This window comes from Biomphalaria glabrata, chromosome 3 (genome assembly GCF_947242115.1).
Source record: "Biomphalaria glabrata chromosome 3, xgBioGlab47.1, whole genome shotgun sequence".
Classification (NCBI taxonomy): Eukaryota; Metazoa; Mollusca; class Gastropoda; family Planorbidae; genus Biomphalaria; species Biomphalaria glabrata.
Window position 1 is genome coordinate 21,614,577 of NC_074713.1, and position 17,274 is coordinate 21,631,850.

At 36.6% G+C, this 17,274-nt stretch overlaps 1 protein-coding gene across 1 annotated transcript in view; it reads left to right on the top strand.

The window, feature by feature from the left end:
- The window catches only part of LOC106056831 (uncharacterized), a 143,482-nt gene that overhangs the window by 80,771 nt on the left and 45,437 nt on the right, over nt 1-17,274 (top strand). Inside the window, exon 13 of the mRNA XM_056023960.1 lies at nt 824-982. Coding sequence (XP_055879935.1) covers nt 824-982 — 159 coding nt within the window. The remainder of the gene's footprint in view (nt 1-823; nt 983-17,274) is intronic.

Below are 17,274 nucleotides of genomic sequence, written 5' to 3' on the forward strand. Positions count from 1 at the left end.
CCACTCAGAATGTGAAGAAAGCTTTGTTTGATCTGAGACCGTCTCCAAATAGATTCTCTTGCCATGGTTTTCTTTTCTACGCTCGTGTGGTGTTAATTTGTTGTCCACGTTTAGGTTAGATTCTGTACCAGTCGGATTATTGTTTTGTCTTCCCGATTACACGGTGGACTACAAAAATGTAACTCTATTTTCTCCCTATTTTAATTTAGATAGCCAAAGTCCAGAACTAAGCCAACAAAAGAAACAAACATTGATATTATGTACGCATTGCACAGACAGCGTTCGACAAACAAGACACAAAAGAAACGATAACTGAAACACATTTTCGAACACCCTAAGACAGTGATTCTCAGCTTTTTACGACCTCAAGGGGCAAAATTAATTCCTCACAAATTTTGTACACTTATGGAACTAATTATCTGAAGCTTCATTATACAACAAAAGGCACTGCTTATCTGAGGCCTCATTATGCACTAAAGTAACTAATTATAACAGGTTTTATTATGTACTGAAGTAATTGATGATGTTATGCGTTATTATGCCTTGAAGTAACTAATGATCTGAGGTTACATTAAGCTTCAAAATAACTTATGATCTGAGGCTTTATTATGTAAACAGAAGTTTTGAATGGCCTCTTAGCGACACGGTTATGGTTATGGAAATATAAGCATACCGATAGCCAACAGAAACACAATTGACAGACAGAAAGACTTCGAGAAGACATTGATTGATTAATTAATTGATTGATTGATTGATTGATTGATTAATTGATTGATTGTTTGATTGATTGATTGATTGATTGGTGTGCATGTCTCTCCATCAGGAAAGTCGGACTACTCCAACCAGCTGATAGTCTTCTCGGACGAGTGGGAGCTGAGCCCCCAGAAGCTTAAGTTCAGCACTCTGCTGGGACAAGGAGCTTTTGGCAAGGTGGTCACTGGCTACTACGATGACCAGAAGGTGGCCATCAAACTAGTTAGAGGTAAGTGTCTCATTTGCATAAGAGGGAATGATTGCTTTGTTTCTCTTCAACACATAATTCAACACAAAGCAAAGCAAGTATCATCATGTGACCTGCAGAGGTTGTTTAGCCATGCAAATGTTTGATCATTTAGATATTGTTTGGCCATGCAAATGTTGTTTTATCAATGCTGGTATTGTTTGGTCATGCAAATGTTGTTTGGCCATTCAGATATTGTTTGGCCATGCAAATGTTGTTTTATCCATGCTGATACTGTTTGGTCATACAAATGTTGTTTGGCCATTTAGATATTGTTTTGCCATGCAAATGTTGTTTTATCCATGCTGGCATTGTTTGGTCATGCAAATGTTGTTTTATCCATGCTGGCATTGTTTGGTCATGCAAATGTTGTTTTATCCATGCTGGTATTGTTTGGCCATACAGATATTGTTTGGCCATTCAGATATTGTTTGGCCATTCAGATATTGTTTGACCATGCAAGTGCGTTTTGGCCATGCAGATATTGTTTGGAAATTCAAATGTTGTTTGGCCATGCAGATATTGTTTGGAAATTCAAAAGTTGTTTGGCCATGCAGATATTGTTTGGAAATTCAAATGTTGTTTGGCCATGCAGATATTGTTTGGAAATTCAAATGTTGTTTGGCCATTCAGATATTGTTTGGAAATTCAAATGTTGTTTGGCCATGCAGATATTGTTTGGAAATTCAAATGTTGTTTGGCCATGCAGATATTGTTTGGAAATTCAAATGTTGTTTGGCCATGCAGATATTGTTTGGCCATGCAGATATTGTTTGGAAATTCAAAAGTTGTTTGGCCATGCAGATATTGTTTGGAAATTCAAATGTTGTTTGGCCATGCAGATATTGTTTGGAAATTCAAATGTTGTTTGGCCATGCAGATATTGTTTGGAAATTCAAATGTTGTTTGGCCTTGCAGATATTGTTTGGAAATTCAAATGTTGTTTGGCCATGCAGATATTGTTTGGAAATTCAAATGTTGTTTGGCCATGCAGATATTGTTTGGAAATTCAAATGTTGTTTGGCCATGCAGATATTGTTTGGAAATTCAAATGTTGTTTGGCCATGCAGATATTGTTTGCAAATTCAAATGTTGTTTGGCCATGCAGATATTGTTTGGCCATGCAGATATTGTTTGGAAATTCAAAAGTTGTTTGGCCATGCAGATATTGTTTGGAAATTCAAATGTTGTTTGGCCATGCAGATATTGTTTGGAAATTCAAATGTTGTTTGGCCATGCAGATATTGTTTGGAAATTCAAATGTTGTTTGGCCATGCAGATATTGTTTGGAAATTCAAATGTTGTTTGGCCATGCAGATATTGTTTGGAAATTCAAATGTTGTTTGGCCATGCAGATATTGTTTGGAAATTCAAATGTTGTTTGGCCTTGCAGATATTGTTTGGAAATTCAAATGTTGTTTGGCCATGCAGATATTGTTTGGAAATTCAAATGTTGTTTGGCCATGCAGATATTGTTTGGAAATTCAAATGTTGTTTGGCCATGCAGATATTGTTTGGAAATTCAAATGTTGTTTGGCCATGCAGATATTGTTTGCAAATTCAAATGTTGTTTGGCCATGCAGATATTGTTTGGAAATTCAAATGTTGTTTGGCCATGCAGATATTGTTTGGAAATTCAAATGTTGTTTGGCCATGCAGATATTGTTTGGAAATTCAAATGTTGTTTGGCCATGCAGATATTGTTTGGAAATTCAAATGTTGTTTGGCCATGCAGATATTGTTTGGAAATTCAAATGTTGTTTGGCCTTGCAGATATTGTTTGGAAATTCAAATGTTGTTTGGCCATGCAGATATTGTTTGGAAATTCAAATGTTGTTTGGCCATGCAGATATTGTTTGGAAATTCAAATGTTGTTTGGCCATGCAGATATTGTTTGGAAATTCAAATGTTGTTTGGCCATGCAGATATTGTTTGCAAATTCAAATGTTGTTTGGCCATGCAGATATTGTTTGGCCATGCAGATATTGTTTGGAAATTCAAAAGTTGTTTGGCCATGCAGATATTGTTTGGAAATTCAAATGTTGTTTGGCCATGCAGATATTGTTTGGAAATTCAAATGTTGTTTGGCCATGCAGATATTGTTTGGAAATTCAAATGTTGTTTGGCCATGCAGATATTGTTTGGAAATTCAAATGTTGTTTGGCCATGCAGATATTGTTTGGAAATTCAAATGTTGTTTGGCCATGCAGATATTGTTTGGAAATTCAAATGTTGTTTGGCCTTGCAGATATTGTTTGGAAATTCAAATGTTGTTTGGCCATGCAGATATTGTTTGGAAATTCAAATGTTGTTTGGCCATGCAGATATTGTTTGGAAATTCAAATGTTGTTTGGCCATGCAGATATTGTTTGGAAATTCAAATGTTGTTTGGCCATGCAGATATTGTTTGCAAATTCAAATGTTGTTTGGCCATGCAGATATTGTTTGGAAATTCAAATGTTGTTTGGCCATGCAGATATTGTTTGGAAATTCAAATGTTGTTTGGCCATGCAGATATTGTTTGGAAATTCAAATGTTGTTTGGCCATGCAGATATTGTTTGGAAATTCAAATGTTGTTTGGCCATGCAGATATTGTTTGGAAATTCAAATGTTGTTTGGCCATGCAGATATTGTTTGCAAATTCAAATGTTGTTTGGCCATGCAGATATTGTTTGGAAATTCAAATGTTGTTTGGCCATGCAGATATTGTTTGGCCATGCAGATATTGTTTGGAAATTCAAAAGTTGTTTGGCCATGCAGATATTGTTTGGAAATTCAAATGTTGTTTGGCCATGCAGATATTGTTTGGAAATTCAAATGTTGTTTGGCCATGCAGATATTGTTTGGAAATTCAAATGTTGTTTGGCCATGCAGATATTGTTTGGAAATTCAAATGTTGTTTGGCCATGCAGATATTGTTTGGAAATTCAAATGTTGTTTGGCCATGCAGATATTGTTTGGAAATTCAAATGTTGTTTGGCCATGCAGATATTGTTTGGAAATTCAAATGTTGTTTGGCCATGCAGATATTGTTTGCAAATTCAAATGTTGTTTGGCCATGCAGATATTGTTTGGAAATTCAAAAGTTGTTTGGCCATGCAGATATTGTTTGCAAATTCAAATGTTGTTTGGCCATGCAGATATTGTTTGGAAATTCAAAAGTTGTTTGGCCATGCAGCACACTTGTCGTAATAGTTTTCTACTTGTCATACGTGTAAAAAATATTTTGAATACAAAATGGTTAAAATATTGTGGTTTTTTTTAAATTGGGGAAAAATGGTGTGTATGTTTTCGGGAGGGGGGATTTAAGATGAAAGGAGGAACAAACTTAATGTGAAACCAACAAACAAACAAACAAGACATATACAACAGAACACACACACACACACACACACCTGCCTAGTCCAGAACTCAATCTTTGCTCACCTTCAAGGACTGGAATCATTCCAACATATTCCTCGAGCATTGATGTGCGTATGTGTGTAATTATGTTTATGTGCGTATTCTTATAGATGTGTATGTTTACATATGTGTATGTGTACGCATGTACTTGTGTGTATCATGTGTATAGGTGTGTATGTGTGCACATGTGGATTAATCCATTGCAAGTTAAACACATGATTAGGGCATCCCCAGGGAAGATGGTATAAATTAGTAAAGTTCCCTTTCAGACCTTGAGATCTGTAGGGCAGGTGAAGTTATGGTCATCTGTTTTCTATGGTCAACAGTTAACGAGCAGCGTGTCATGTAGCCAGCACAACAACCAACCGCCTTTACTTACCCCAACTAAAGTCAAAATATCAGTCTTCACCGAGGTTCGAACCCAGGAGCCCAGGTTCGGAAGCCAAGCGTTTAACCACTCGGCCGTCGCGACCCCTTTATTTAAACGTAGTCAAGCATAATTGTGCGAAAATTAACCGGTTTCTATTATACAGTTCTACGTTTATCAATGTATAAATGTGAGTGGGTATGAGATTAGTCTATAAACATGCAAATGAGAAGGTTGTATAAGGATCCACAACAAGACGTCCGCAGTCAATCGGTGTGCAGGCTAACTGACATAACAATGTTGCGAAGTAGAGATAACATACAACCTATTCCTGCTCAGGGCTTCAAACAGTTTGAATCCGGTCTTGTTTGTACACGCATGCGTATTATTTATTTTCTTACTTTTTAGTTTTGTATTTTCTCTCCAGCAAACTTGCCCCCCCCCCTTTTTTTTTTTTACCAGCACGTGCTGCGGTAAAGATAAAAACAAAAACTAACAGCATTAGCACGAAACAAATATATGAATTAGTGAACGGGAGAAAACTTGAGAGTTTTTAAGCCGATGTTATGAGCACTGAGAGTGAAACGGATAAAATAAATTATTGGAAAACATACAAAATTTAAAAAAAAATAAAACAAACTCGAGCCGATGTACATTTGAGAGTTTTATACTAAAGTGTATTTGCAGTTATGTGCTCTTTGTGTTGCTTTTATCTCTGATTTTTTTTCTTAATAATTGATTGTTTAATGATACTTCCGTATTCTGTACAACGGAAATCTTGCAATTTGACAAATATTTGTCGCCGATTTCTAAACAATCTTCAATAATTTAAATTAAAGAAAAATGTATTACAATATATAGGCTAGTGATACATCGGTAAGACTAAATACCAGAAGAAAAAAAAGTTTAAAGCGTGAAATGCTCTGTGCGAGCGTAACTTTATAGAGAGATACACATTCAAACATTATTTAGGAGAAAGCCAAAGTTGCAAAGTTGTTAGAACAAATCATGTTTTCTTTTATTAATACATTGATTACACAAACAAAAATATATATTATATCAGTCTCCTATGTAAATGGAAGTATCTGAAGCAATCTATGGGGAGGGGGGGGGGTGTTATTAAATTCAGAAAAACTGATTTACTAAATACAAAGACTTTTAAGATGGAATAATGACTAGCTAACAAAAGTCGTGTTGAGATTGTTCCTGGCATCAGTGAGACCTGGAGGTGATCTGTTTCTAGCTCCCTTACCCACAAGGTTGCATTTAATCGGGTAGAACTTTTTTTTTTTTTAAATTGAAGTATTGCTAAATTTTATTTTTCAACTGCCAATTTTTGTTCGTAATTAGCCAAATTAAAATGTTTTGAAATTAAATATTTCTTAACATGTATAAGTATCGTAAGTTTTTTGTTTATTTAAAAAAAAATGGCGGGTAAACAGGAAGTACGTGTATACTGTGAACTCTGGGATTAGACTCTAAGGATTTGTTTAAAATAATTATCTAGGCTAGAGTTTTGCTAAGATCTGTTTACTTTATGTAATAGTTATAAAATGAACACCGATACTCACTTCAATTTCATCCAAACTAAAAATAGAAGGTTTAGAATTTAAAAAAAACGTTCAAGTCTTAAATTTTATTTTTTTGTTTAATTTCTTAAAATTTCGTCAGTTCTTGATCTTTTGAACACGTTCACCAAAAGATAAACTTCTTTCGTTGTTCAGACTGAGTTTTTGTTTTTTTAACCTTTCAACTTTGAATACAAATCCAACTATTTTCTACCAATTTGAGATTTTCCCCTTTCCAGCGATCTAGGCCGTGCACCTTTTGATCCAGGTGCGAAGAGGATTTCCCCATTTCTTTTCTCATTTGGTTTAATTAGCATGCTAGCAGATCCATCTCCCCCTCTTCCAATCGTCTTTCTTCTTTAGGTCTGCTATCTTGTTCTATTTCCATTTTAATTAGCTTTAAGCTTGTAAGCGGCAGGGCGTGGTAAGGCAATCTTGGAACAAAGACGCTTTTGTCTATGGACGCGTGGGGCAGACAGCTGATGTTACAGATATGTCTATTTGTGTTGAAATTTTTCTATTTTTCTTTAAAAAAAAATGGTTCTGACTTGCGGATCTCGACACCCACAAGCGATGTGCACACGCGCGTACCTTGGGGAGTTTATTACAGAAAAAAAAAGTTATTTAACAAGTTCTTTGAGCGCCAAGTTGTCGTTTTTTTTTTCTTCTGCTTTTTGAGACATTACGCTTTATCTGACCATAATGTTTGAATATAATAATAAGTTTAGTTTGAAATGTAGTATTCCCCAACAATACCCCATTCAGATAAACAGAAAAAAACAAGCAAAATATGAAAAATCCTTTTTTTTTTTTTACTAAAAAAATCTTATCTAAGGGAAATAAATCTGCACTTGCAACTATATCTTTCAATAATGTAGAAGTTATTACACTTATTCGCTATCAAATAAAATAATTATTTGCCATGTTGGGAGAATGGGTGTAGGAGAAATAACGTGTTCAATTATCTAAGGGGACGAAACTCTACGTATTTAGACGTGTCTGTGAATACTGAATGATTGATTTCACTTGTTCGTATCAAACAAAATAATTAATTACCAGCAATTAATTGACTAATGGGTGAATTTTTTTCCTTCATACATATCTTGTCTATGCCAATCGATAATTATGCAGTTTCAACTTGATCCAAGAAGGGGTGTGGGAGAAATAATGTGTAAAAACTTTGTATCAGACAGACCGAGTACTAGATAAAATCTTTGTAAATAGGCAACATCATATCTGGCGTGGAGTTCCGTGTGGTAGAATGTTGTTCCCTCTCGCCCCCCCCCCCCACCAAGCCACACACCCCACTTGTCTTTTCAAAATAATTAATAATTTCAAAAGATTTTATCCCCTATTTATAATAAATTCCATATAATTTCTTGATATAGTTCAGTTTTAAATGTGACACAAAAACATTTTCCAGTTGATTCCATCTAGAGACGTCTGCTCCCACGTGGCTTTGTGTTTTTTATCTTGTTCCATCACTCCGCACGTTTTTTTAAAGCAGGTTTTAGAATGAAGCTTTGAAAAGGATGGCACTTTGACTTACTGTGTACATCTGATAGCATGACCTATATCTTTTTTTTTTAAATACCTCTCTGTGTGTGTCTGTGTATTTTGTCCACAAAAGTGGATATACCCCCCCCCCCCTTTTTTTTTTCATCAGTTTTCTTTCTTTCATTGAGATCTATAAAAAAAAAGGTGAGTTCGGACGACATATGAGCCTGATGCTGTGTCCAGGTCTTGTAATCTACCGGTAACACGAGAAATCGCCTTTGTGTGTGTGTGTGTGTGTGCAGTGTGTCCAACGTTTTGGAAGCTTCCCCTCAAGTCTGGTGAACCCCTCGGTCTCAAGTCGGTCTGGGCCAAAGATTTCTCCCTGCGATTTCCTTTCGTCTCGCTGTCGGAGGCGGCGCGCAGGAATAGTTTGTGTTCCCATTTACTTCAACGCGATGATTCAATCTGATTGTAAACAAGAGTTCTGGAACGTACCGGAAGTGCACCTAGCTACTTTCACTTTTTAAAGCAGACTTAAAAAAAATTATTGGCTTTTTTTTTTTTAAATTATTATTCGTCTTCCCATAAGAATTTTTAAGTCTTACAACAAATGACTGGATTTTATTCAAGAGATACTATCAGATGTTTAAGGTACAGATTACGAATACTAGTTCTAAAATAATGCAACAAGTTGGGTGGGTTTATAGTCAAAAAGAAAAACGATAGCTAATTAGGTGCTGTGGAACAATGCAGCAAACACGATTCTTTCCCATTGAAACCATATGTTCCATATGATGGCATCCTTGTAAAATAAAAGTTGACCAGGTCAGTGCTAAGAAAGAAGCTAGATTAGCGGCAACATAAGTAGCTCTGTTGGCAACTAGATGGACAGCTGGAAGGACTGCTAAATAAGAAGAGTATATTAACTAGCAAAATAGATGGGCTGCTAGATGTGAAGCTAGATAGATAAGCAGTCATATAGACAGATATAGACATGTTCGCCGGATGGAGGACATATAAAAAGATATAGACATGTTCACCGGATGGAGGACATATTAACAGATATAGACATGTTCACCGGATGGAGGACATATTAACAGATATAGACATGTTCACCGGATGGAGGACATATAGACAGATATAGACATGTTCACCGTATGGAGGACATATAGACAGATATAGACATGTTCGCCGGATGGAGGACATATAGACAGATATAAACATGTTCGCCGGATGGAGCACATATAGACAGATATAGACATGTTCACCGTATGGAGGACATATAGACAGATATAGACATGTTCACCGTATGGAGGACATATAGACAGATATAGACATGTTCGCCGGATGGAGGACATATAAACAGATATAGTCATGTTCGCCGGATGGAGCACATATAGACAGATATAGACATATTCACCGTATGGAGGACATATAGACAGATATAGACATGTTCGCCGGATGGAGGACATATAGACAGATATAGACATGTTCGCCGGATGGAGCACATATAGACAGATATAGACATGTTCGCCGGATGGAGGGCAATCCCATCCCGAAAATCATTCTGAACGGGCAACTTGCATCTGGCTCAAGAAAAATTGGTCGCCCCCACCTCCGTTAAGTGGATGTGATAAAACGGGATTTAAAATCAGTGAACATTGATACTGACCATTGGGAAGACATAGCCTTAGACCACTTTAGCTGGAGAAAGTCGGTGACCAAGAAAGCTATGGACAGCGAGAAAACATGGGCCTCAGCTCTTGAAGAAAAGCCTGCCACCCTGAAAATGGCCAGCTCCTCTACCACCAAAGCAAAAGCTACTTTGACCTGCAATATATGTGGACGGGAGTGCGTCTCCAAAATAGAGCTTCACAGCCATATGAAAAAGTGTTCGAGATGAACCATAGTCGTTCTACGACAGGAGGCCAATTCAAGACAGATAGATAAGCAGCTAGATTGACTGCTAAATAGGTATCAAAAGTGGTGTATATAGATGACCAGCTAGATAAGCAGTTAGTGGGGATGAATACAAGTAGTTAGCTAGCTTGATAAGCAGCTAGATGGACATATAGACCAGAAGTTAGATGACTAGAAAAGCAGGCAGTTAGAAAACAAATGACATGCTGATCTAGAATCAGACACGAATCTCTCTTCGAATGTCTTTCTCTAACAATCTTTATATCTGTGAGGTCTAGTCTGAGATTGTTTGTACAGAAATAGTGCCTGAGCCCGGGTTACGTTGACTATACAGTCTCACAAACAAAACGAGCAGTTCAGTCTGGAATGGGGCCAATGTCTTCGCGTCTCTGTTGCCAGAAAGGTGCAAAGGTTTGAATACTTTACAAAAATAAAAGGATAAAAAATGAAAAGGGAGGGAGGGAGGGAGTGAGGGAGAGAGGGAGGGAGGGTCTAAAAGACATTAAAAAGTATTTGGGAATACCATTGCGTGATGAGCGAGTGTCTGTGAGGTAAATAAATACCCGATGACGTAGAAGGATGCCAAGTTACCCAATCAGGTCGAGGGAAGATTTCGATTCCAGCCAATCGGTGAGCAGGGAACCAAAGAAAATAACAACTGACCTAGTGTCAGGAAAATGTGTCTATTTGACTAGTTTGAACTGGCAGAGTCAAAGCAATATTTGTGTTTAGGAGGTGACATGATCGGGGTAAGGCCGTGGACAGGAAATAGTAACAACTTGAAATGACTGTCAGCAAGTGAATTGAAACCCGAATTATTCACTTCTATCTCGCTGTAATTTATATTAGTTTTAAACAGACGATCTTTGTACGTTTGGTACGCTTCGGTCTAATCCCGTTAGTGGTCTTTCGAAGGGCAAGAGACATCTGGTATGGGTACCTGGTGTGTCTGAAGCTTTTAGGGGCTTGTTAAACAAATTCAAGTCAATTACAATCTTGAATAAATACATCTCTTGCCTCCTTCAGACCCTCATTTTAATCGATGTCAAACAACGCTGTGTTTATTCATTTTAGTGTCTACCTGAATTGTATCAAGAAATTTATGATTCTAAATATGTTTAAAATACATATAGCTCATATGCCATGTGGAAGGGTGAACTATATGGCTGTTATTGGATTGAGCTTTGACCTTTCTTTAACTCTTATCTTGGTGAGCTACGTTCAATCTGTTTTAAAATAGTCAGCAGTATAGAAGAGTTCCATGCCTATGGTTAACAAAAAAAAATTTCTCTATAAATAAACATCATTTTTATAAAGCAAACATAACTAAGAAACATCACTCATATGAAAGCAACATCATTTCCAAATATCACTTATAGAAAGCAAAGCTGTCTGACTCTTACGTAGCGTAAAAGAAAGGTGAAACAGAATTGAACTAAAACCTTTGAAATATGTACAGTAGCAAGAGTTGGGAATGCGTGAGGGAAGGGCGCCCTTAGTCACCCCTATGGCTGCCACTCAGACACGAAATCGTCTTGTTACCCTCGTCAGTACCCGCTACTCATTGACCTTCAGGTGCCATTACCAGGGAAAGAATCAAGTCTAGGCGAAAGACATGATTGACAGATCGGGTTTTCCCAGTTTTTTTTTTTTTGTTTTTTTTTACTCACACATTTTCTGAAGAAGGGGAAAAAAATCAGTGCTTCCGATATTATTTTGTAATGATATAATTGTCTGTATTTTCAACCCTAGGATATATATATAACCAATAATATACATTGAGTTGTTTTTTTTAACCTATGGTTTGAGTGAACCGTATTATTTTTATATACGATTAGAGTGTTCGTTTTTTAAATTAAACTGTATGTGTTTAGATTTCGAAATTGTCCACATTTCACGCAAAATAAATTATATACAATTTTCGTACGTTAAACTAATGTTCTGCAATTAGGTTCAACTAGCAGTACACACCGGCTACTCCCGTTGATGTGTTCCTAGTCTTTATATGTTGTTGTTTTATGGCCTCCTTCTTTTGTTTTTTTTTCATTTTTAATTTTAATAAACTGGCCACATTTTAACTATCAACATAACAAACTTTGTAGCCCGTGAATGAGTGTATCTATTACAATGAGATTTTACCGCCTGCTCTTGTCTTCTCTGTATCTCTCTCTCTCTATTTCGCTCTCTGGAACAAGCATTTTGTTTACTTTAACATGCGTATCATAATTTCTCCGACATAGACTTTTGACTTGATTTGGAAACACCCGCTCCATAATGCGTACCTACACATACACGCACTCATATTTTGGGCATTTTAATTTAGTAATACTTTCACTTATCCCCCGACCAAAAATAAAAGAGAGTCTTTCGTTTGACTTTTCTTCGGCTTCTCAATTCAGTCTATATTGTATTTCGACCGTGACGCCCCCTCCCCCTTTTTTTTTGGGGGGGGGGGGGGGTGGTTGCTTTTGATTTTTTTTTCATCTTCCGAAGGCCAAAATTGAATGCCCCCAACCCGTTTCCCGTTTTTACATTTATTTTGTTATTTTGTTATACAATTATAAGAAGTATCAATTTGGTTTTATTGATTCAATTATTGTCATCGTTTATCTCTCCACTTTTCACATTTTTGTTCACTTTTAAATGTAGCGAAATGACAATAGATCGAGATGTATCTTTTCAATGCTATTAGGATCTAGTTGTTTTTTTTTTGTTGTTTTTTTTTGACAGTGTTACAAAGTACACTATTCCTTGCTCTCTCTAGAAAACAACAAGACTAGAGCTAACTTATGAATGCTATTAGGATTGGTTTTGTGGAAATGACGCAAGGCATATTAGAAATAAGTTGACTTTGGGGAACAATGAAACAAATGCTTTAAAATGCTCTTTATGTATACACTACCACACTTAAAGTATGCAACACGGGGCAATGTACCACACCCTGCCATACGCCACACGTGGTATGTGGCAAAAGTGTTCTGTCCACATAGTGCTATGTGTCACACAATTCAAAAATGTGCTATACGATGCTATGTGCTACATGTGCAAGATGGTGCTTTGTGCCACGTGGTGGGTTTTTATTTTGGCACGACATACCCTGAATAGTGTCGATACACACACACACACACACACGCAGATACACACACACACACACATACAGATACAAAATGTTCGAGCCACACATTTTCCATGTACCAAACATGTAGCCATGCGCGCCACCTAGTGCTAAGTGCTCTGACATTTTGGTGCCACATTGAGACAAGCCACGTATGACAAGATACTCCGTAGTTACCCGAGAAAGTTGACATTGCTGCTCCATGACTCAGGATGCGTTTAAAAAAAAGACAAAAAAACAGAGAGAAAGTAAAAAGTGTAGCTACCTGCTAATAGCAAGCTACGATGTGACCTACATTTGCTACGTCTGGAATCTAGACAAACCACTTCAGGAGGTGAGAGAAAAAAATCTTGGAAGAGAACAAAATGATGGCCTTTACGTCTGCCACTCTTTATTTAGTTTAGTTGTTTTTTTTTAACACCTTTTTTTTTTTTAATTCTGGCCTTTTTTTTTTTTTAAATTCTGGCCTTTTTTTTTTTTGTATTGAAGTTATTTTTAAATCAGAAAGTAATGATGGATAAGCCATTGGTCTGGTACTCGTCTACATAACAGCGTAGATAAGGTGCGGCTAGGATGTGTAAGGAAAATATGTAATCTGTCATGAGAACAACTTTGTGTAAGAGGCTGTAAGATACTAACCTAGTCATGAAGTATTTTAGATGTGACCTTCATAAGCTATCTGTTCAACACAGAAGGTTAAATTAGTATATTCCCACTCCCCTTTTAACAATACCTCTATTCAAGTGACATCTTCTTGGAACCTGCAGAAACCTGGATGCATGTACCATTAACGATTTTCCTAGAAATTAAACAGTTGATGTATATCGCTGAGAAAAGAATTACTAGCGCGTTGGCCACACGGGGAAAACTCTAGTTTGACCGTTTCAATTTAAAAGTCAAAAAAATAAATAAATGTAAATTTGGCTGGAGACTATATCTAGGTCTAGAGCCAACATGGCGTAGTCAGCCGTATTACCATAATTATGCGATAACAGAAAATTTAAAGTCATTACAATTTTCTGGAAGTGTATAAGCGTTGCTTATATTTGTATGTCAATCTAATACAGATTATATTTAGAGTCGAGATATAGACAAAGATCTAGACTACATCTTGTGAGTTAGAGATTAAAAGTGCCAGTGTTAGATCTAGATGTCCACATAATGAACATACCAATAAATAATGGCAATAGTATTAACCCTACTCGTTGGCCGAATAAAAAAATGCGTAAGTTCTAGCAGCTGACGGTGTTACGGGTTCGAAACAACGATTTAATCAAACGAATTAATCAAACACATTTTTTTTTTAAATTTTTAGCGGCCCCCGAAAGGGGAAAAGACGCTATTAGTTTTGTGTAAAATTTCTGCCCGTCTGTCAGATAGTGAAAATATGACATCATAATATTTTAGTCCATTCAAAGTTCTGATGCAACGGCTACTTTTTCTTTTCTAAAAGCGAAAAATCTAATTTTTAAAATCACCTATGCAAGCAGTTTTTTCTTAAAAATACACCACTTTTACAACTATTCACTATTAATAGTAACAAATACGCGAGGCACATTAGTAGGGGAGATCCATGTATATCATATTTTTAACACATTTATGCAAATGGCTTAAGATTTTTTGTTAAGAAATATTTTTTTACATTGTATTGCTACGTCCTACTAACTACCACTTTTACCCCAAAATAATGTTGTTGTTTTTTAATAGAAAAAAAAAGTTATTTCGTATGCATATAAGTTGGACATAATTTAAAACAGTAATTAATAAGTAGGTTTTAATATTATCTCGTGAACTGCGATGCTGTACAATAACTAGAATACACATAACTAAAGGATTTTTTTTTTACATTTTTTTTTACGAAAATGTTGTTTTTTTCTTTTTTGAGAATTTAAATAAAAGATTGACCCTTTACAAAACAATTAGATCAATTAGGTTCGCATTTATTTTCACATTCACTTTCACCTATCCTTTTTTCTGCTGGACCGCTGGGGCACCACACAAGATCTGTCAACCTTCTTTCTCCATTCTTCTCTGTCATTTGTCTTTGATATAATTTAATTCTGATGTTCTTTCTGAAAATATTAATACCTGCCTTTTTACCTGCCTAGGTAAAATCTGGGGACCGATTTTGAGTTTGTGTTTCCACATAAACTGTCTTTGTAACCTTGTTTATTATCTATCTATATTTTCTCTATATATATAATTCTCTTCTTCCCTAATCAGGTCAAACAAGAAGTAAAGCAAAGATCACTCTCTTATTTCTGCGGATAGTCACCCCACGAAAAAAACAAAAGGGCGGCGGGGGGGGGGGGGGGGACACGTTTTATCCACAGCTCGCTACGGATGGCTGCGCTCTGGACTGTCAAACCCTGCCCGCTCCCATCCCATGTGGGAGGTTTGGACTAGGAAGTAAAATATCGTCAACACTGAAGGAACATCCGAAACATGTGAAACATTTTACAAACACTAAATAGCAGGGCCGGACTTAAGCATTGTGGGGCCCCATTCGAAACGTATTTCGCGGGGCCAAGTTTGGGTAGGGAAGCGGACAATAAGTGAAATTTAAGAGTTTGTATTAGAAAATAAATTCATCTATGCATTTTATTCATTCTTTACTACGTACAGAATTACTTTACGAGCCTTGCGTGTAGCAAAGTCATACAGTATATCATAATAATTCTGTTTCCCACATAGATACCGCTCATTAGCAAGAATTACCAAATGTTTCAATCTATCTTTGAGAATTGTTGACATCAAGTAATTCTTCATTAGTTTGAGGCGCGAGAAGCTTCTTTCACCTGATTACACAATTACGGCTAATGCATAATGACGTTTTTATTAATAGCGCGTAGGATTGACGTTTTCCATATTGAATGACACCTTAAAATGACAATTTTTTCTATGTATTTCCGTATATTTTAAGGACTTTTTCGTATATTTTGCAATTTCGGGAGATTTCCAGGAGCTCCTGGTAAATCGACAGGAGTGCGCGGGAAATCTGTTTTAAGTTATAAAATGGTTTAATTTAATAATTTATACACCTTGAATTAGCGCGGTTTGCATGAAAGTGCGGATCCTTCGGTCACATAGGTTGCAGTGGCCTAAGACCGACCCTGCAAAATAGCGGCGTATGCTACGCCGCCGGTCGACTAGTTTTATTATATTTGAAGTGTAATAACGGAGGTATTGTCTTTAAAAAAATACATTTTAAAAATGTTTTTGTTTTGTTAGTTCTACGGTCTACAATGTTTTAGAGTTAGACAGTAGGGCATGATATTACGACATAATTATTCATTTGAAATGGAACATTTCTAAACAAAAGAAAGTTATCTATTGATTTTAAACGCATCATGACTTTATCTAGTCAGTGTTTAGTGAGTACTTGTTATAGTCAGTCAAATAATGCTCCCATTTCAGAGCATGCTGTCTATAGGACAGATGATAGAAAGGTCTGTGGCCCACGGTTAACGAGGGTGTCATTTGGCCAGCATAACGACTAACCGCCTTTACTTTTTCCCAACTGATGTCAGACACTTAATGTCGGGTACTTAATGTATAGACATATATAGCTTTCGCTTTCTCTCTCTCTCTCTCTCTCTCTTAACTGTTAAATATTACTTAGGTCTATACAACTCTCTCTCTCTCTCTCTTTCATTCTCCCTCCCCCCCCTTCTCTCTCTCTCTGCACCGCTGATTCCAAGCCTTACTCTACATCGTTATGCCAGTTAGAGTTTCTAATACATCCTCGCCCTGTCAATTAGTGTCTAGAGTTACATCATAAAAAAAAAATACTCCTCCCACTGACATCATTTGATTTCTTTTTTTTTTAACTCCCACTTTCTCCTTTTTGTGTGTATCTGCCATGTCTATAGCTGTAGCAGGAAACCCAGATCTATAAGGACGACCTGTGTCTTTATTTGGAAAAGGGGGGGGGGGCAGATTTAACTGATTAGTGAAAGTAAGTGGTCACTTGTAGACGCCATGATAAGTGGACACCTGATTTTTTAACTATTAAAGCTGATTTTAAAAACACAAACACTTTGTTAAACACCATGCTAACACCAGTCACGCTAATCTCTCTAACAGCAATTCTCTAACACCAGTCACGCTAATCTCACTTACACCAATTCTCTAACACAAGTCACGCTAATCTCTCTAACACCAATTCTCTAACACCAGTCACGCTAATCTCTCTAACACCAATTATCCAACACCAGTCACGCTAATCTCTCTAACACCAATTCTCTAACACCAGTCACGCTAATCTCTTTAACACCAATTCTCTAACACTAGTCACGCTAATCTCACTTACACCAATTCTCTAACACTAGTCACGCTAATCTCACTTACACCAATTCTCTAACACTAGTCACGCTAATCTCACTTACACCAATTCTCTAACAC